The sequence below is a fragment of the Ornithodoros turicata genome, chromosome 1 (assembly GCF_037126465.1).
Source record: "Ornithodoros turicata isolate Travis chromosome 1, ASM3712646v1, whole genome shotgun sequence".
In the NCBI taxonomy this organism is placed as follows: Eukaryota; Metazoa; Arthropoda; class Arachnida; order Ixodida; family Argasidae; genus Ornithodoros; species Ornithodoros turicata.
The window spans coordinates 202,580,051-202,600,629 of record NC_088201.1 but is presented as its reverse complement, the minus strand read 5'-3'; the positions used below and the strand labels follow the sequence as shown (position 1 = coordinate 202,600,629).

Genomic DNA, 20,579 nt, shown 5'->3' with positions numbered 1-20,579 from the left:
CGTATCTTAAGTCTACCAAATTGGAAATTCTCCAAGGTCGAAAGAGCGATATTCCGAGGGTTTTTACCCAAAGCCACGCAAATTGGTGTTAAAACACGTTTTACGTAGGCACAGGGAAATACATACATTGTTTTCCTTGCGACTGAAATTGTGTAAGAGTATTGAGGGTTCGACTAGTGCACGGGCACGAGCTTACCCAAAATCCAGAGCTCAGCCCACGGGCCAAGCCGGGTAAAGCTTTATTATAAGACCAGGCCTAGGTCGGTCTCGAGCCTAGATAACCACGGTCAAATTTTACAGCCTCATACACTGGGCCGGGCATCCAATACATTTCTTGGGCTCGGGCCGGGCTTTGGCCCGGAACGTTGGGATCCTTCAGGCTTGGGCCGTTCCCGGGCTAGGTATGCAGCCGTCGTGCCGAGCCCGGGCGGGTAAATTGAGGGAAGGCCGGGCTCGGGCCGGGTCTAAAAATGCGGCCCGTGCAGTGTTCTATTGGGGCTTTATAGTATCGAATAGGTAAATTTGTCTAAGTTACACATCTTTACGGTACTTTTAATACCACAGAATCGGCGTATTTACTAATTTACGTCTATCCGACACTCCGTATACACGTCTATATTATATATCATCCATGATAATTGTTATATTGCGGAACGGTTAGTGTCCGACGACTTCTGTATGATGTCTCTGATGTCGAGCACAACATCGCTGATGCCATAGCTGGAGAGGGTGGTCGACTCGGATCCATATATCTCCCCCAACTTGCTGAGCACCGGTTTGAGGCTGTTGCGACCCATATGAACGGGGCTGTGACGAGAGCTGCTTTCTTCTGCTCTTCTTCTGTGCGATTTTCTTCCAAGCGGAAGAGGGGCTATCCTGCGTCAAAATGTATGCACAATAAATGGGGCCTGAAATGACTGATGAAACGTGGCAGTTGATGAGGCGACTGAACGCGGTGGAACGTATACACAACGCAAGCCTCACGACGCCCACGTGTATCATTCAATATTGAATGATAGCAGTTGAAGAGAAGGGAGCAGCAATGGCAGTTTTCTCCAACTGCCGTTATTGAATTGACTTTTTTCGAGTAAACGTACGCGCATGCGCAGCCAGCTGCAGGCGGCGAAGATAATGGGCTTCCAGGCTACGTCAGCTTTTGGGGTACAAACTTGATTACGCTTTGATTACTCCTTGACGCGCTTTCTCTTTCCTCATTCTTCCGTTGCTGTACTTTTCCAAGGTGGCGTGCCGGTTTTGTATAAGCGTCGCCATGATTACTGGGGGGAAAACACGACGTTCAACATTTCGCCGCTAGGGGCGATGTGAATTTAGAAATGGTAGGGTGCTTGAATACTAGCTTCCGCAACCAGCGGATCACAATTAGGGACACAGACACGTAAGCCTCACACGCCCAGAAATTAACGAATTCAAACAACACGGGGTAAAGAGGTGCTGACGCCAGGAACGAAACCTGGGTATCCTGACCTCCGGTCGTGTCTGTGGTGTGCTTGAGTTCACCTCCTCCTCTATACTAGAGATCTGGACAAATGGCAATCGCCTATGGGTCATGGGTTAATTGAAACATTCCTTTGGGCTTGTTGGTGACAGACTAACCTTCCAGTAGTAACAGACCTTCCATGTGGCATGTCAGTAAAGTTGTTGAAAGTGAGCGCTCGATGTTGTGCGTGTCTTGTGTTCGTCCTGTTTTTAGCGCTTTTACGTTATGAAGGTCATGGGTTAGTTACGGTAGTGGCCGCTGCAAGCAACACATAGCATTATTGGGGACCTGTTAAAGAAATATTATCTATCTATTAAAGAAATAGCGGTTAGCATATCTTACCGGAGATTAGAACACACACTGACACCAGGTTCGATTTCTGGTGTCAGTCTTTTCCCTGACTTGTTTGAATTCGTTATACCAGCATTCATGGGCTAAAGCTCAATATAGCAACTGAGCCGGAGCATGAGTGAACAAACGGAGAGCAGAGTATGTACCCTTGTCACACATGCAGTCTAAAGGTTGGTCCTCACTGATGCGTTTTGACGCACAGGCATCAGTTCCGTTGGCCTGTATCCGCCAGTTACCATGACAACGAGCTAACGGAGAGCTCCCACGCACGGACGCAGAAGAGTTCGCAACGGCTCAACTTTTCCGCACAGCAGTGCGTTCGACGCAGAAAGGAGACCAATCAGAGCGGCGAACCTGACGCATGCGTAGTTTGTACTTGGTAGGTAAACAGCAATGGCGGCCAACGGAGCAACGTTGTGTGGTTTTGTGCATGTGGTGCTGCCATACTGGCATTGCAGTGCAATAAATGCAGCGAAATGAAGGTAACAAGACGAGGCTAGATTATGAAATGGCAGTGCAGCGTGAGAACGTGTGTTCTTGTCTCATTCAATTTGTGCTGAAAGAGTAGAGCCGGCGAGGAGTACTGGGCTACAAGAAATCCAGCGAAAGCATCGATATCACCGTTTCCGTATCTTCCATATCGAGGCGCCACTGCACGCAAACTAAGCGCTTTTAAAATACGATGTTCAATCGCAACGCCTTCGTCTGTGCTGTATGGGCATGCACTGAACCCACGTCGGTGTGCTTCGTCGACCATGTGTCAGCCACCGTCAACCGACGGACGTAGGTCCGTGGCAGTGAGGACATGTCAACGCATTACGCTGCGTTGAGCACTGAGGCTGCGTGCCAACGGAACGGATGCCTGTGCGTCAAAACGCACCAGTGAGGACCAACCTTTAACCGCTGTTACGCTTAACCACCGTTAGCCGAAGAAACCGCGGTTGTCGTGAACCACAGTTTGTTGATGTCACACGGGAGTTTGTGACATGTTAGCCGTGATCATGTGATTGTGACACAAGCGCCAGATATATTGTGATTACGTTGTATATCATGAGAAGAAAAAAGCATATTGCTAAGTTTAACGATCATTAAGTACATGGTAAGCGCATGTTTATTTCGGCGAAATGTCATTACACGCGAATTGACGTCACGCGAATAATGCCGTTACTGGGTTCGACCCCCCACGGCTGGTACGTTCGTCGTTCTTTAAGATATGAAAACTCACTCGAACATATTGAATTTTTTGACAGCCTCCGGTAACCTGGCTGACTTCGTTTCCGGCACGCAGGTGACGAGGATGCCAGCGACCAGACAGCAGACACCGTACAGGGCTGGTGGTCCGACACTAGGCAGTGTCCACTATAAGGGAAGAGAAGAACTTATCGGAAAATATCCTCGCTGACACAAAAGCACGTCAGTCACGTCACAGTCGCTTGGACACACCAGCGTGCAGCTACAATGTGTGTAATGAAACTCATAAACCCTTCTCGTAACGATACGAAGGACATTACCAGATGTTGCGCGAGAGTAGCGCAGATCATTCCGCTCCTGCTGCAGACAAAACCGCAACAGACAGCGATGGTTCTCACAGCTGTGGGGTTCACTTCGGCGATGACGAGCACCACCACACTCTGTGCAACGCCGATCCCCAACAGTTCCAGGGAGTCAGTCAGAGCAGTTGGAACGGCGCTTCCTTCATCTGCAATGGAAGGCAAAACTTGCCTATAGGTTGCTAAGCTTCGGTGGATTGTAAGACCCAGGGAATTTGATTCGAGGCATTTCCTCTTTTTTTCTTCCGTGGCATTTTGAATTGCCAGCTCTGATAAAGATGCTGTTACCTTACCACAAAAAATTAAAGGAACGAGATTCGTCCGTTGCGTCGTTCGACGATTTATGACCAAAAGAAACCGCACCTTCCCTCTCCAGACGAATGTCGGCACAGTTCCCCCTGAAGTCGGCCCAGGACGCGTACTATACCCCCGTGTCGCGATCTCCTTCCTGCTGTCCCTTCTCCGTCTGTCCACATCTCTACGCCGCTCATAGCTACAGTTGCTTCGCGGCGCTAAAACAGAATCAAAAACTTTCCCTCTGCATCTTAAAAAGGACCATAATGTGGAGCGCTCTCTCTTTGTGGTGTGTTACTACCGAGCGATCTGCCTGTTGCTCGGGGAGACCGCTCAGCCCCCTGCGCCGTGGGAAAACGCCCAGGCCGTGCTCTGGGCGTTTTCCCAGGGTGTTCGATCTCCAGATGCGGTAAGGCAAATGCCGGCACAGTTCCTGTGTGAAGTCTGTCCGGGGCGCACGGCCTGCAGCGGAGCGCTCTCTCATTGGTCTACGCGAACGATTTGTCCAATCACCGTGAGGGAGATCGCTTGAGGAGGCCAATCAGAGTCCTCTCGAGCTTCCTGAGCAGGAGAGGGAAGGCGTGCATTGCGATTTCTCTCGCTGCCATTTTCAGAAAAATGATTGTGCCGAAAGAAAAACCGCGTGGAAATGTTCTTGGAAAAATGGCGGATATGAGGGACATTTTTGTGGCTCCCGCTCCTCTTAAGTGCGAGGGAAATGAATCTCGTTCTTCGGCGTACTTAGAGGGACCGTCGCCTCCATCGCGGTCGATTCTGAAACTAGAATGTCGTTTTACTTCTCGTTCGTCACCGTCAATAACGCCGAATATCCGACGCGGATTAGTGGAGTTGTTTCCGCGCAGACAAGTGTGCCTGAATTCCCTCTCTGGAAATCAGAGAACACGTCACCCGGACAAGGCCAATCAGTGAGCGCCCTTTGGCGCGGTTAAAGGGAGAGTTCTCAGAGGGCCCTTGGCGACCAATCAGCGTGCGGGAGGGACGGCGTCTGCAGGTCGCGGAGGAGGCTGCGACCGGATTGTGCAATGTTATTTCTGGCTAGCGTCCTATACTCTAAGTCGTTTCACACCTTTAAAGGTGTAAAATAGGTGTATTAACAAAGATCACACCCCTTTCACACCCTACAACTTTGTTTTGGAAGTTCCTGAGGGTGTAACAATGGTGTACTACACACTCAGGTGAAATATGGTGATAAGTGTGTCGCCTGGGTGTAGGAAGGAGTATGTTTATGTTCGTTCACACGAACAAAAGTAATTATATACAACAGGGAACGGGAAGTTACATTACAAAAGTGCATGGCGTGGATTTACAACACGTCTACCATCTAGTAAAGTATGCAGATTTAGAAGATCTGCTGAGATAGTGCTTAAATTTCTTAAAACACGTTGCACCTCATCGCAAGACAGAAGCATACTCAACTGTATTTAATGTTTGTATGAGAAAAATGGTATCAGAGTTAATAACATATATGCCTGTAACCTCAACGAACACGGGTAAGTCCTCGGAAGATTCCTTGGCAACAACACAGCCAACAGCAAATGTGTTATCATTATCAACTGCACTTTTCACATAGATTATAGATTCTGCGCGAATATCACGGTAATGAATGTAACTCTGAATTGTTTTTGGGGCATGCTGAAGTTGTATCTCCTTGGAACCATCAGTAGATGTGGCATTTCTGATGAGGGGCTGCGACCACACATACATTTGATAAAATTGATGTCTTCTTGCTAATGAAAGGGTTATGTTCTTAAAATGTCGAGTTTTTCTAGCAACATCTTTAAAATGCTGGTGTTTTCCTTTGAAACGCATACACCATACAGCTAGGAAAGGTGAGGACAAAACATCCTGATGAGTCGCGGATAATGTACAATGTAATGCATTTTACAAGGGTTAGATATTTGTGAGTACAGCACTGCAAATCCTTGAAGCAACGAATAAATGCAACGTTCTAAGCCATAAACATGCATATGGGGGAGGTGCCTGCTCATGAGAAGGTCTACAATTTCACGAAAAGCTATATACAGCTGCCATGCTTCATCGCCATGCACATCTGCCACGCCATACATGCTTTTCTGTATGTCGGCTGTGCATGTTTACACACACATGTAATCACCTTGATGTACATACATATATGAACCTCAATGTGATTATATGTAATATGTTGGTAATTGTGAATACACAGTTACCAGCATATTGCCACGAACCCAGCAGTTTTATTCGGCGTTACACCCTTTACACCGCGATTGCCATGAGGGTGTTAAAATACACCTAAAAAGGTGTGCGCCATGAACATTTTGATTTAGACCCTTTAAGGTGTAAAACGATTTAGAGTGTACATGCTTGCATAGCCAGGTGCGTAATACCGTGTTCCACGCAACATGCTCGTGTCGAAACTTACACTCCTAAACGAAAGTCGGCGTATTTACCGATAGCTTTTCACTTGGCGTGTTGCGGTACGAACGCCAAGCAGACGACCTCGGAGGCAATCGCCTGCGCTGCGCTCTGATTCGTGTGCCTGACCTACGTCATCATGATTTTACTATCGCTGGGACTTCCTTGGGAGCAGGAGGAGTGCGAATCTTCAAAAGCAGTAAATTTAATACGTCAGCTGGTTTCGGAAGAGAAACTTGGTCAAGTTGATTGTGAAGTGGTGACGAACATTACGGTACCGGTCTCATACAAACGTTTCCCAGTGCGATAGTCCCTTTAAGGGCAAGTGAAGTATGCGTTTCCGTCACAAAAATGGCCTCCAAATCTGTCGTCTTTCCACTACCAGTTCCACGTGCTATACTAGCTCGATCCTATTTTCTGAATCCGGCGACGTCATCAGCACACCAAAGGGAACAGATTCTATATTTCATAATTAAACACCTTTTATTAGTGGAAACTAAACAGGGCTGCACGGCAGAAGGTCGCATGTGCGGCCATAAGGTGACTCACTTAGCCACGAACATATAGCATATTATTGTAATTAATAAAAAGAAGCATTTATTTGTTTTTTAAAGATCCTGACCATAGTTAGCATGGACATCTGCCCTGCTAGAGCCCGACAATGTTGCCCTGTGGGCAACGTAGTGTATCTTCCTTACCTGGATACCTGAAAGTATACGGTTAGGTAGTAAGCGAGCTAGTGATAAGTGTCCATGATAGCAAAACCCCGAGACGCGGGACTTTGAGACGTTGTGCGAATTGTGTTGTGTGCATGCCCTTCCTTGTCTTTCCCCTCGGGGTTTTCGCTATCATGAATAGAGGTGTGCTTTTCCGCGAAATAAACGTGCAAAAGACCGGACTTCCAGTGCGTTTAATGATAATTTGAGGACCGTCCTTTCAACAATTATGTATCATGAACTTGATGTCTACCAAATGTAAAGTGCGATTAAAGGTCCACAAACGTTTACGTGTTTTTCTTATTTATGTTTCAGTAGTCGTCCTGTAACTTCTGCAACTCGGCTGCACGCCCCTGTAGTGCGGGTGTGCGGATATACCCGCACGACCCGCGGGTGTGGGCAGTTCCACCAAATCACGTGCGGGTGTGGGTCGAGAAGGGTTCGGGAAAACCTCTAATCACGGACGCGAAAAAGCAACGTACAAAGAGCAACTTCTTGCTTTTTCTAACTAAACCTATGAAACCCACCGCCTCGAAAGAATACGTCCAGCGAACAGGAGAACGCAGTTAGAAACATGGCACAGGTCAGGGTCCGTGTCCGTCCCAGGTATTCCATTCCCCAGTACGTCAACGTGGCAATAGGCAGGAAGGTGAGGAGAGTCACCAGCATCGTCGTGCTGGGATTCCTCACGACGTAGACGTGGATGCCGTAGTACGTAAGTGAAACGGTGAACCTTGGAAGAATAATGAGACCAAATTACTACATGGCCGGTTGTCTGCGGCCGTTCATAATTGAATATGATGAGCAGCACGCTGGAGTTTGTCCAGGGCCGTTACCAACGACGTCATTCGAGGTGTGTTTTTTTTTTTTTTTTGTTAGCCTTACAGTCCCCGCTACGAAGGAATCGCGGCGTAGTCTGTCTGTAGCCACTGCGCGGCGCGCGTGTGCGGTGAGTGGAGAGGGAAGTAGGGAAAGAGGACGCGTGGTGAGCGCGACGCGGCGCGTCGGCACGGCAGTGCAGCTGTGGTGCTCGACAGGTTCAGACGTGTCTGCGTGTGCGCGCCATGGGTTATGAAAGTGGCGCGGAGGATCGGCGGCGAAAGGATGCTGAGGCTGCGAGACGGCGCCGCCAAGCTGAATCGGAGGAAGCCCGAAAGGCTCGTTTTGTTGCGGATACCGTCCTGCGTTAGCGTTGTGTAGGGTCATGTGAAGGGTTATGCAACGTTTGTGAAGGGTTGTGTAGCGTTCTGAAGGGGAGTCCCCAAAGGGTTTTCCAAGATTTCATGCCAAGGCATTTTCGTCGGATACACCAATGAATCGACCATGCTTTTTTTATTACGGATGTTTAAAAAAAGAAGCCCACATAGAAGCCCTTTTTGCGTCCAAACGTATTATGCGGCCAGTCATTTATTAGGGGCTTCCATAAGGCTGAGTGCAACAAAAACACACACTGGACGAAGGAGACGAAGACAAGCACTTGGGGCCTTGCAGCCGAACCTGAGATAACAGAATGGGAGACAGCGTGTCTTCCCATTTCGCCTATTCCCATTTTGCCTAATGCTTCTTAGCGGATTATCTCGCCATCCCTTAGCAGGTTCACCGACCTCGAACTGCAGGGGGTCCCATTTGGCCTAATGTATGCTGCAGACAGTCCCACTTCGCCTACTAATCCGTGTTACGTAAGAAAGAAGGCGGTCCTCTGGCATGCTGCCAAAAGTCAATTTCGGATCTTCATATAACTTTACATGCAACCTTGTTGGTTTCACTGAAGCATGAGGTCTGTATTTATAATTCATATTACACTAGGGTTTCTTCCCTCATCTGTTGGTTCACAAATATAGACTGTGCAAGAGTGAAAACATAGTTTTCATTTACAGTTTTTTTTTAATTAAAAGGGAAGCTTTATTTTCTGCACTTCAAAATTCTTCCAAATTTGCAGCTCTACTCAATATGCATTAGATGTCCCACGGCATCGAGGTACGACACCATGTCCCGTTCGCCATTCTGAATTATTGACTGCTCAATGACATTCTTAAGTATCATCACAACTTTTTATTAATTCCAACGCCCTACGCCGGCTTTTTAAACTGACCCTAAGTGATTTGGGAGAAATTCAGAGCACACCCTGGAGGAGACTAGAATTTGTACGACACCGACCAGAAAAGGAATTCCTGTCGGAAAATATTTCCGTGTATAACTCCCACCGTTAGATAATGCGCAGGCCCTCTTCAGAGCACCTTTTTACCGAATTACGCGCGCGTTATACACCGGAAAATACGGTAGTTAGGTTGAACGTGGGTTAAGGCGTCTCGCTCGGTGGTGTCATGCTAACTGGGAGGCGGTGGGTTCGAATCCTACCACCGGTTGTGCTGTCTGAGGTTTTCCCTGGGTTGTCCGAAGACTTTCGAGACGAATACCGGCACAGTTCCCCCTGAAGTCTGCCCAAGACGCATATTAACCCCCTATCCCCTCACTCCTTCCTGCTGTCCTCTCTCCATCTGTCTTCACCTGTACGTCGCTCATAGCCACCTCTCATCTCCACATAGCCATATCTCGCTCATAGACACCTCGCCGTCGCTCATAGCTTCGCGGCACTAACACGAAAGTAAAAAAAAAAAAAGAGTTAAATTACACACGACCATAGTGACACCAGTTTCCATATTTAACATCGCTCAGGTGACACTGAACATGGCTCGAAGCCTTGTTTCATTCGTCATGCTGTCCATCAGGAGTCACCGTGTAAAATGTTTGTTATATTTGTACATTATATTTACACCTTATATTTGTAAATGTAAAGGGTCTTTGTTTTGGACGACGTAAGGTAGTTGTCCGACGAGCACATTCATTTCTTGCACACGTCACCATCGGGAGTCGGGACGGAGCGTGTAAGTAACGCCCACTTGCCGACAGTCCCGTTTTGCCTAATGAGATTGCACGGCAGTCCCATTTCGCCTAACGGCTGTTAGCCCTCCCGCCTCTTTAATCCGATAATCCGGGTTAGGCAAAATGGGAATAGGCGAAATGGGATGTAACCGGAGACAGTTTACTTTGAAAGCCAATCTTCGTTTCTAATCATTACAAATGCTGAAACAAGAACGCGTATTCTAATATGCCATCGCGACATTTTTTTATTCAAATGTGGCGACAGCGCTCCTTCGACATCAGGGGACCACATGCCTTAAAGCGATGGAGATGATTGGAGCAGGTACTAATCTGTTGGACAAAGGAACCACTATGCAATCCTGATAGGCTGCCGACGGCGGATGTCATGGGCTCGTGAGGCGCGCGTCCTCGGTTACGGCTTATTTGCATAGCAAAATTCGTCGATAGATATTTCAACGCACGTGTTTGTTCCAGGGTTTTTGTTTTCAATGAAATGGCTTTCAACGATGGTTGTCCCCTATTGTCCACTTTTGCACGAAAGTCTCTAATTAAAGAGTTGATTAATTAGTTTTAGGTAATTAGATATGTTGGAGTGTCACACTTTCTTCGAGAGGATGTCCAAGAGGCCACTTAACCACCCTAAAAAAAGAACGGTATATATGTTGATCTCCCATGGTTTTTTAAATAAAAATCTTTCGCGATATGAAAAAAAAACACCCTGTATACTGGAAGGAGGGCTGCAATCCGCCCAAAGCACCGCTGCGACTTTGTTCAGTCAGCTCAAATCATGCGGAATATCCCTGCATGCTTTCCCGTTCCCCGGTGACCGGCTCAGTCTCTACAAGCTCTCCGTCTCTGTTACTGTCGTCCCACTTCCTTTCCCACTAGGAAAACGGGTAAGGAGGTGAAGATCTGAGAGGGACGGAGGAGCTTGCACAATCTGTGATCTTCAGAGTGCAATAGCTCCGTTACCCGGGATAGCATAACGTCTTGATGTGCATAAATCAATACACGTACGTAACTCAATATTTGAAACGTGATTTCTTCGAAGGATGGAAATGGTTTCACAAACCCTTTAAATGGCTCAGCGTGTACGATTGTGAGTATATCCTTCATCCTGGGCGGCTGTGACCAGCTGAATGTGTGAGGACATTTCCTATGCCAAATGATGTCTGCAGTCTACCTGATGTATGACCATTGTCGCCATTCCGAATAAAAAATAGCGCTCCATCGACATTGGCAGAATGATTCGAGTAGAAAGCAAACTACTTACCAAGAGTAGAAAAGAATTAAGTTTGCGCATCTTAAACTTGGAGCAAGAAGAACGCTCAGTAATTCCACTCTCAACATTTCGGAGTACTTCTCTTCTTCCTGTAATTGCACATTCATATTTACTGTATGCTCACAGTGAACGTTTCTGACAATCCTCTCGACTCCTCGATGACCCACATTCTGCACCATATCTTTGCCATATCATGAGGTGTACTGTTATCGTGCGTTCCATAACAGAACGCGAAAGAGACACCCGTTTCTCACCTTTTCAAGGTCAAGGCGAATGCTCCGCCAGAGCTCCATAGTATGTTCGGGCTTAGTTCCGTTAATCCTGCCAATAGTGAGAACCACTTTTTCGGCTTTGCTCAGATTCCAGCGGGATATGAGCCACCGTGGAGATTCTTGGATCCATCTATTGCAAAGACGGTACGGTTTATGAAGGAGTTCGGCATTTTGAGGCCCAACCGCATTCTGCGTTTTTCGAGCGGCAGATCGACAGACTTTTCTCAGCGGCAGGCGACCCTGTTGTGAGAAACGCTTACATCTAACCGCATGCGACATTTCCACAACGGTGGGTAGACGGCGTCCCAAGCGAGCGTTCTCGTACCCCCTCGACGAAAGGAACTCCTCACGACCTGATACACGCTATTAATATAAGTGAAAACGTCAAACAGACATGTGCTTTTGACCGACGACATATTATAACCAACAAGATACTGCACCAGTGCGTACCATTCGCGCAGAGCCATTTCTTGCAAGTGTCGTCCCGCTATTGAACTTCACAATGTACCCAAACAGCTTGACGTCTTCATCCATCTGTTGCACACTTTCCCCTTTGTGTTTTGTATGCCTAAACTACGGACGCTTACACGGGGATTTTCTGTCGAACGCGATCCATGAGGGCAATTCCGCGAGCCGCCACCTATATGGGTACGCCAATAGTAGACCGACCGGATATTAACCTGATACTACTCTCTGATTGGGCAGGCAGGCGTGGGCAACATTTCCGCTTCTTGCGATCGAGATCTGTCCGTCTCAAACGTCAAGGACCGCTTCCCGTCTCTATTGTTCTCCATCGCCGGGCTTTGTTGCAGTCGCAAAACGCAGCCGTGCGCCGCTGAGAAAACGCCTCACGTGGCTGGGCCTTTATGGTATCTTGGACGGGATCGTCAAAAAGGTATCGATTTAGGGCAAAACATGTTTGATTGTTGACTTACGGAAATCCTAAGACAAGCGTCGTTGTAGGCACCATGAGCAACAGTTGGAAGAGGCGCCAGCCAAGATTCAAACTCTGGGCTACTCGGACAGAGGCTGTACCCGCACCGTAACCACCCGCCATGACGATGGCGTGCAACCCTCGGTTCGACACTGCCACCACTTCGATAACTGCACGTAGTGAAAGTCTCATAATGTCATAATGAACACTGGTCGGGACGCCCTCATTTACGCCCTGTAAGAGCTTGACATTGTTTCTTGCTGACTCAGTAGCTGGTTTGGGGAAGTTGTTACTGTGTTCAAAGACAAGAGGAACCATACACCGGGCGTCCCACATAAATTGGGTTGCGCATCAGGAGAAATGATGGCTATACTATAAAAGAATTACACAGCAGGAAATATGTTGACAGATGTCTGGCAGAGTATTTTATTCAAAACTAAGGCTTCGAATGGCTTCGAAATGTCACCTGACAGCGCGCGCGACAACAGGGCTCTGCAGCGCGCCGTCAGGTGACGCTCGTAACCTGGGGCCCCGTAGAATTTTGCCCAGGTCTAACTGGTCCGAGTATAGGTTGTGTTACTTGGTAGTACTTGGTATTCACTTACAAACACAGGCTTTACATTAGCATAGTAAAGGCATCATGTGGGCTCTCATGGGCTGCGTTCCCAATCCTCCCCTTGAAATCCGGCTTCTTTGTAGCAGCATTGTACGTGCCAGTCCTGTGTGCCTGTTCAAGATATTGGTACCGATAGAAAGCTACAGTTGTGAGCTAGGGTGGTACAGAGCTCCTTTCGCGATCGGTAGCATGGTTACGATATTATAAAGCCGAAAACGTAACTTGGTTATGAGTGCGGTTTGTAGAAAGATTTGACGAAAACGAAAGAAAGCTGCACTCTGTGGTTTGTTGAATCGTGCTCTATCGTGATATGAGAAAGGAGGTGCCGAATTTCTGGTATACAAGTAGCAGGTGGACGAGAAATACCAGAATGGGAACTTACGTAGCACGTAGAGAGGGAGTACGAGGGCACTCACTGCACTTGCCACGAAGAAGCGAAGCACAATATAGAACGCGATGTTGGTAGCGTTGCCGATGGAGATGCAAAACACAATGACCGCTATGCAACTGACCATGGCCACTGGCTTCCGGCCGATACTGAAAACGTGAGAAAATATGCACTGGACGATTATAACAGGCGGTAATGCGAAATTTGAGTGCAACTGTTGAGCTTGACCTCTGGACACATAGTACTTTCTTCGGGTAGCACTCATATCCCAGTTCGTTAAGTAACTGCCGTGATTTTGCGGCCGCAGGGTTCCAGTCGCAAATTTGGAGCCCGGCTCACCAAATTGCAACCACATGCGTTCCGCCTTCCCAAACGTGCCCTCCTCCTCATACCCTCTTCACTGTGCCCGAACGCTTTCCCGCTGGTTTCCTCCTCAAGCTCTCCCTTATATTCATCCTTCGCTTCGTTCCTCGTTCGCTCTGCCGGTTACGACGCTCCTCAGCGCTTTAAATTCAACAACTTCATTTAAATGATGAGTGGGGAGTTACATGGAAAGGGCTTATCGGACAAACGCATACAGGCTCCCTGCGTACCCCACGTTATATCAAGGTCCCCCGTCGGACTTTCCCTGGTTAAATAGCTACCGCAAACTGACAACGTAATAATGAAATGTAATTTTTTATAATTCAAGGAGAAATCGCGTGCTATCTGAGTGAAATGAGAGAGAGAAATCAAAAATCTATTCCGAAGATAGATATTGTGTTCTACCAGAAAAGGTCTGTTCCAGGTGATAACGTCCAATGCATGTCTATAGCCAATATTCCCTGCACGAGTTGACAAGAGCAGCGAACCCGGAAAGGCTGCAGACCGTCCTTCTGCGAATGTCCACTGGCAGAATTGTCGGGCCAATTTTCATAAAGTGTGTCGGTAACGACAGGTTATTGGTGTACCTACCTGTCCGATAGAATGCCAGAAATAATGAAGCCCACAATGGAACCAAGCAGGTAGACGACAGTGGTGGCTGGAACAAACCACGCTCTATCGCATACCAAGTTCCACTGTGAAAGAAAAAACAAACAAAATTTAGTGTCTGCTCCTGTACGGACATGAAACACACGTTCCTCTAGAGCAGGAATTGCCAAGTTCACTCACGATCTGTCGTCGTTTCTATCCGTACGTGTTAGTTTACATGATGCAAAGTAGCTGCTCTGAGGCTGAAACACACTAACAAACACAGAAACAATAGGAGCTTCAACGGTGCTTAAGAACATGAGCAATTGAAATGCGGTAGTCGTCGAGAAAGCTAGAGAGCTGCGAGAGTCCAATCACACACCTCTCGGGGGCCAGTCGCGTGCGTGAACCACTACGCTACGCTGGCCTCCACTTTCCATAGAAATCATAAGGAAAGAAGTCAGAAGGAAAAATTGAGTACAGAAGATATCACTAAGAACAGACGACCCCTGAAAAGATGTAGACGGGACGAGCGCTCCTCCCATCCACATCTCTGTGGTCGTATGTTCTTAACGCTATCTTCTGTACTGCAATGCACCAACTAGTCCATCAACGTATACTGCTCGGAAAGATTCAACAATGGGGGTGAGCAAAGGACTTGAACACAGGCGATACCTCCTGCCAACATCGCAGACTGACAGCCGCCATGGTCGATATACTGTGGATGCGGCCACGGCCTTTCAAGGCCATGAATGCCTGTACGCCTCGCTGTTCCTGCTACCCAATCCAATCCAATCTATGTTTCTTCTTTGTGCATAAATCGTTGAAATACTGCTTTCATCTTAACATCCGCCTGCTAAGTCTCGTGTGCATGCTATGCAAATACAAAGAAGAAAAAAGAATCCAGGCCACAATTTCTATCAAAGAATGGCAGTTGATGACACCCCAAGTAGGTGCACCTCTTCAGCTGCTACTACATGGAAGTTGTGTTCGTTCGCCCCTTACTTTTCTTTTCCTCAGCTATAGACCATTCTAACCTACCCTCGAACCGTGTTTCCGTTCCCTCGGCAACAGGTGGGTTTTGTTTTCTTCTGGACTGCTAGACCGTGGTTGCTGCCGTGTGTGGGAGTGATCGTGGGTTTAAACTCTGCAGTTTTCCTCCACGTGGAGTGCGGAGTGTAGTACGCGTTTAAAACTGTCCGCAATGCATAGCGTACTCCGTGAAAAGCAGTGGGTGGCACCTTCACTTCATAGCATACCACGCTCCTAGCCAACCATCATGACAACTACTATGACATCATGCTGTGCCATCATGACAACCATCCATGCCATCATGACAACAGTCATGACCCGAATGATATCGTTGTCTCCTCGGATTTGCTGGAAAAGGGAGGCGTAGTCATTTTTTGTGACAATTATATGAACGGCATTAAGTGTCACAAATAGGCGTTCGCCTCCCATTTTAAACAAATCGGGAGAATGAACGATGTCATTCGAGATGGTCGTTGGCTAGGAGTGTGCTATGATGTGAAGTTCATTTTGAAGAGTGTGATAGAGTAGTAGTAGTAGTAGTAGTAGTAGACGAGGCATTTAAACGAAGGTCGAACACAACTCCCATTTGCGTACTTCAATCGAATAATGGCAGTTGAGGAAAAGACACCAGCAGTGGGATTCGAACACACACCCTCCGATTTCCGGTCCGAGATCCAACCATTCTACATGCGCGCACGGTGATCTTTTCTTTATGTGTCGTCATATGGTAAGATCTAGAGCACTGTCGATCCTACGCTCACCTCTTCTACGATGGTTCCAAAATGGCTGGAACTTTCGTACAGCCATTCCGTACAAGACACGACGGAGCGGTTGTCCGACCCGTTGAACATCTGGCACTGGCTGTACGTGCCGTCCTCGTCAACGGGGATGCTCATGTTCTTCCAGTCCTCTTCACTGCCTTGAATGCCGTCAGGAGGAGCGCACCAATGGTTCACACCAGGAGAGGTGACCAGGGGCATCATGTTGTTTGCCCCCATTACGAATGCTGCTAGACTTCCATAGAGTAAACTCATCCGCTGGTAGATGCCGTCCTTGGTTACGAAGCCAACTTCACGAGAAGTTGACGGAGAAAGCGAAGTTAATTCCTTCGTAAGAGGCACCATTCTCTCCGGTGGTGGTGCTGAACGCGGTTCGACTTCCTGCAGAGGGAAAGAGTTATCGACATTCAAACACAGACATACAGGTAGCAGGCAGTACTGAGTTTTACTGTATCGAGACGCTAGAAAAGTAGAAAATCGAGCGAACTGTGAGGAAACATTAAGGACGAGCACCGCTGCTATTTCGAACAGTGACTGTTTTTGTTCTGGGTAACCTCCAGTGAGTAGCGTAGCCAGAAAAATACTTCGGGTGGGGTCGTACGGGTACTTTGGGAGAGTGCATTTCGCCCTGGTACTACCTCTCAAAAAATGCACTACCAAGGCTACGGTACCATCTCTGACCGGCAGTCAGAGTGTGTGGGTTCGAATCCCACTGCTGGTGCCTTTTCTTTAACTGTCATGATTCAACAAAGGTACGATTTCGGGGGGGAGGGTTGATCTCCCGTCGCCCCCACGCTCGCTACGCTGCTGCCTCCAGACGTCCTATCGTACCCATGATCTATTTAACGCGTCATTCCTAAGCCTTTAAATACCGTGCCAGAAATGAAGACGGTACCCAGAAGAACAGACTGCTAGAAATGTCGGCCTCTCTCTTCCTGAGGCCCTTCCCTTTAGCAAAATTGAGATGGGTTTGGTTAATAGTAGGTCAATATCAAATGATTTCACCACACTCTTCTATGGTTCACTAAGGGGGCGTTCACACGGGCCGATTTTCAGCACCAACTAAGACAGAAGCAACGTCTTTGGACGAACTTCAAGACTGTACAGTCTCCACGTTCACACGTACCAACTCGTTAGCTCCGCCCACAACCAACCTTACGGCAATCGGGGTGTATGGGTTCAAGTCCATCCGCTGGTGACTTCTTTTTAACTGTCATTAATCAAAACGAATTCATTTCACTTCGCCAGAAGGTCACCAGTATCTCAAAAAATGCCTATTGATATGTTTCTATGGCGTTAGCAACCAAAAATAAATAAAAAATTAACATGTACCCCTGTACGATTTGAACCCATGCCAGGCAGTACGACAGAAACGAAATCGCTTCACGCCCTCGAGGGTCACGTGGCAATGCTCCTCGCGTTGATTGGTTAGACCACCACCAACTCTCCGAAGTTATCGCTCGGCGACCGATTCCCACCAACTCGAGTTGGTCATGGTCGGTGATGTCGGACGACTGCCACCAACTCCAAAGTTGGTCCGAGTTGGTGCAGAAAGTTGGCCCGTGTGAACGCCGGCTAAGGACGTAGCCGCCGCAACATAGCTTGACATTAGTGACCTGAAGGGAGCCTTTGCGAGTTCCGATGGCGAACAGTGCATGGGCTCTCAATTCCGTGGCGCGCCCTTTATTGCTAAATGAATGTGAATGAGTTTATTGTGCCCTAGAACGGCCGCAAGAGCCTTGGTGCTTGCGCACTCTCAAACTACAGTAATGTATACATATACAGCAACACACGCTAATGATATGAAGAAAATTGAAGTAAGGCAATAATTCAAGGAACGATGAGGTTAAAAGAACATTATACATACCAAAGAAAAACATATGGGGGACATAACAAAATTATATAGGAAAGAGGCTCCGAAAGCGCAACAGTTCAGGCAATATTTGAACGAGCACAATGAAGAAAAGACAAGGCAACTAGACAACAAAAATGAAGACAGCAGGAACAAATAAGTCGGGTGAGGAAACGCGCAGAGACGCGTGCTTCTATTCCCACTTTCTCTAGAACCGGCGCACCCTATCGCACCCCACCCATTGCTTCTCCTTATCTCCAACGATATATGTAGTTGACTAGACTGGTAAGACTGTGTAGACTAGATTTCCTTGCCTCCATAAGCTGAACATAACTATAGCCGCTAATCCATCCACCATGTGCAGCGTCAACCCAATATCGGTTTGAATTACGGAGATATTAACCAAAAAACCGCGGCCGAGGAACGGCGACTGCTTCGGAGTGAGCAAAGGGTGTAAGTGCATGACGTCTGTTGGATTGCAGAGGGTGTGTCGGGCGACCGTTCGACGTTTTTTTTTTTTTTTTTTCGCGTGAACTGCGCCCGCGTTGAATGCAATACGGCATATATTTCAGATCATAGACATCTTTGGAAGCCGTTCTCCAATGAGAACTCCGATATTTGGAAATCTCTTCGTGAACCCTTTACGAACCCTAAGACGAGTGCTACGACAGAATTTGTGCTGTTTCTTACCACGGCTGATGCTGAAGCAGGGTGTTACCAGAAGAGGGCTCTTCGCAAGGACGGTCCACCTTGCAAAACGAATAAGCCAACGAACCTGCACACGTAACCCGCGGGGTCCACTTCTTCTTCTTCTCCTTCTTCCACCACTAGGAACAGTGGCCTTCTTCTTCCAAGGAGATGATGGCCCTGAGCTTACTTCATCATCTTCTTCTCCCCAGGAAGATGGCCGCGATCCGCACACTTTCGCTATGGCGGGCTAGAAGAAGCCCGCCATACTTTCGCAAACAACGGTGTCTCCTTCCTCGTCAATCGCACTTATCGTGGTCGTCTATAGCGTGAACCGATTTTCAGGAACGCACTGATCACCCACTGCCCATATCACCTCGTTTTTTTGTGTCTTAGATGACAATATAGAGTTCGAATAGGAATGGGTCAATAAATTTTCATCACGCCGTCGTATATTTTGTTTGTACAGTTTTTCAGCTGACGCCACCTATCGAGAGGGTATCACCTCCAACAAGTTGGAATCGTCGCCATGATATACCTGCGAGACATACATTGAATTATAATAAAAAAAAACTACACTACCTTGAATCATGCCGTCAACGGCATTTGTTCTTACTAGTTTTTTGCCACCTCCTGATGTGAATGTCGTGTAACGTAAGTTTAATTATGTAAATTTTTTGGAACTAAAGTCGGAAATTTACCAAGTAAAGGTAACTTTTTATCCCACCAATGTGAAGAGCGTGTATAATTTACTCAAATTAATGATAGTCGACAGGGATATTCAGGGATAGTACGAACCTCCCGCACCATCGCTTCCTTACTGAGGAAGTGACGGGCCCGAAATTAGGGTAGAAAGCATGGGTGGTACTGACGGATAGCCCGCGCCACCTTCCGCGCTCCGCTCGCAGAGGAACCAACCCTACGTACAACCGAAGTGAAGCCCGAACGAATTCTGCATAGCTCTCGTTAGCTGAGTACGCCCATGCAGCTCCTTTGGGAAACGGCTTTCGTAGTCCGGGGAGCGAAGTTCGTTCGTTAACGCTGCTGGCAGTCATGCGATGACTCAACATCAGCTACAGCCAAAGCCTGCAGCGGATCTCCGTGGCGGCAGCGCAGCCGACGCGGCATCAGGTTGCGATAGCACGTGCACTGCGGACGTCGACCTGAGCGGAGGTGTGGGAGATACGGCGTCGACACTTCGTCGAGTTGTCGTCGGACTGTCGCATGAGCCCTGCGGGCACTGCTGCGACCAGACCAGGCGTCCCTGAAGAGCAGGACTGGGGAACTGCAGGTACCTCGTCATGCTCCGTAGGTTGCAGCTGCGTCGCGGCCTACAACCAATCGGGAGAGGGGAGCTGACCACGGAAAAATAAAAAGAACATAAGCTGCTTCGACGCGTGGAACAGACCTCACCGGTCCTACCGTCCGACCTGCACACCCAAAAGCCATAAGTAAAACTTGGTCTTCTAAACGCACTGACTCGAGACCCACGTTGGGCGCCAATTGAGGGGAAAGACAGTCCCACCCTCGGGGCTTCCCCGAGTCAGTCGCCCTCCAGAAGAACTACACAAGAACTATTAAGCAGCAAAGAAGGTTTATTGGTGACCTCACCATTGTACCCGCGGCCAGCTCCTCCTCAACGTCGCACAGCAAACCTTACCGGAACCGTTCCGGCCGTGGCTCCCGAGGGGATTCCCCAAACCATCCGTGTGGGCTTTTTTATCCTCTGTTCCTCCGCCTCCGCGCCCTCTTGCGAGTGCACGTGTGCAAACCAGAATGTTTCAGCAACATCGGCCGCGACGACCTCCGGAATCTCGATAGCGCGGTTATCAAGTCCTTGCGCTGCACTGCGTTGCGGCCTGAAAGGCTTTGAAAAGCCCTACAAAGCTCAAGAGACCGGGGTGCGTTCCTAACCTGCTCGATCGACTTGGGAGTAGGCGCCAACCCCCCCTCCCCCCTGTTGCAACATACTCCCACCAATGGAACCTATCGACTCACCAGGTGACGTCATAACCTATCTTAGAAAAGTAACTCACCAGCGCCATGACAGACTGGGTTAGGGCAACGCCACCTAGATCAGGA

General features: G+C 48.1%; 1 protein-coding gene across 2 annotated transcripts; it reads right to left on the bottom strand.

The window, feature by feature from the left end:
• Positions 1 to 546: 546 nt before the first annotated feature.
• Positions 547 to 18,698, bottom strand: LOC135378957 (beta-alanine transporter-like). Of its 2 annotated transcripts, XM_064612145.1 has the most exons (11): positions 18,501 to 18,698; positions 15,941 to 16,339; positions 14,151 to 14,254; positions 13,191 to 13,345; positions 12,194 to 12,362; positions 11,241 to 11,388; positions 10,978 to 11,075; positions 7,349 to 7,554; positions 3,361 to 3,548; positions 3,075 to 3,208; positions 547 to 876 (listed from the first exon to the last, which is right to left on the bottom strand). In XM_064612145.1, the coding sequence occupies exons 2-11, from the start codon at positions 16,301 to 16,303 to the stop codon at positions 642 to 644; spliced, it is 1,800 nt and encodes a 599-aa protein (XP_064468215.1). In that variant the 5' UTR covers positions 16,304 to 16,339; positions 18,501 to 18,698; the 3' UTR covers positions 547 to 641. The 2 variants fall into 2 exon arrangements, with proteins under 2 accessions (XP_064468215.1, XP_064468216.1); XM_064612146.1 differs by lacking the exons at positions 15,941 to 16,339; positions 18,501 to 18,698 and having other exon boundaries at positions 13,191 to 14,071; positions 14,151 to 14,189.
• Between the last annotated feature and the right edge of the window lie 1,881 nt (positions 18,699 to 20,579).

Coding starts and splice junctions, on each gene's coding strand:
- LOC135378957 (XM_064612145.1), bottom strand. CDS start 16,303: ATGGTGCCTCTTACGAAGGAATTAACTTCGCTTTCTCCGTCAACTTCT. Junction 13,346..14,150: donor TCTGGCATTCTATCGGACAG/GTAGGTACACCA, acceptor TCACGTTTTCAG/TATCGGCCGGAAGCCAGTGG. Junction 11,076..11,240: donor TTCGCCTTGACCTTGAAAAG/GTGAGAAACGGG, acceptor GTGCAATTACAG/GAAGAAGAGAAGTACTCCGA.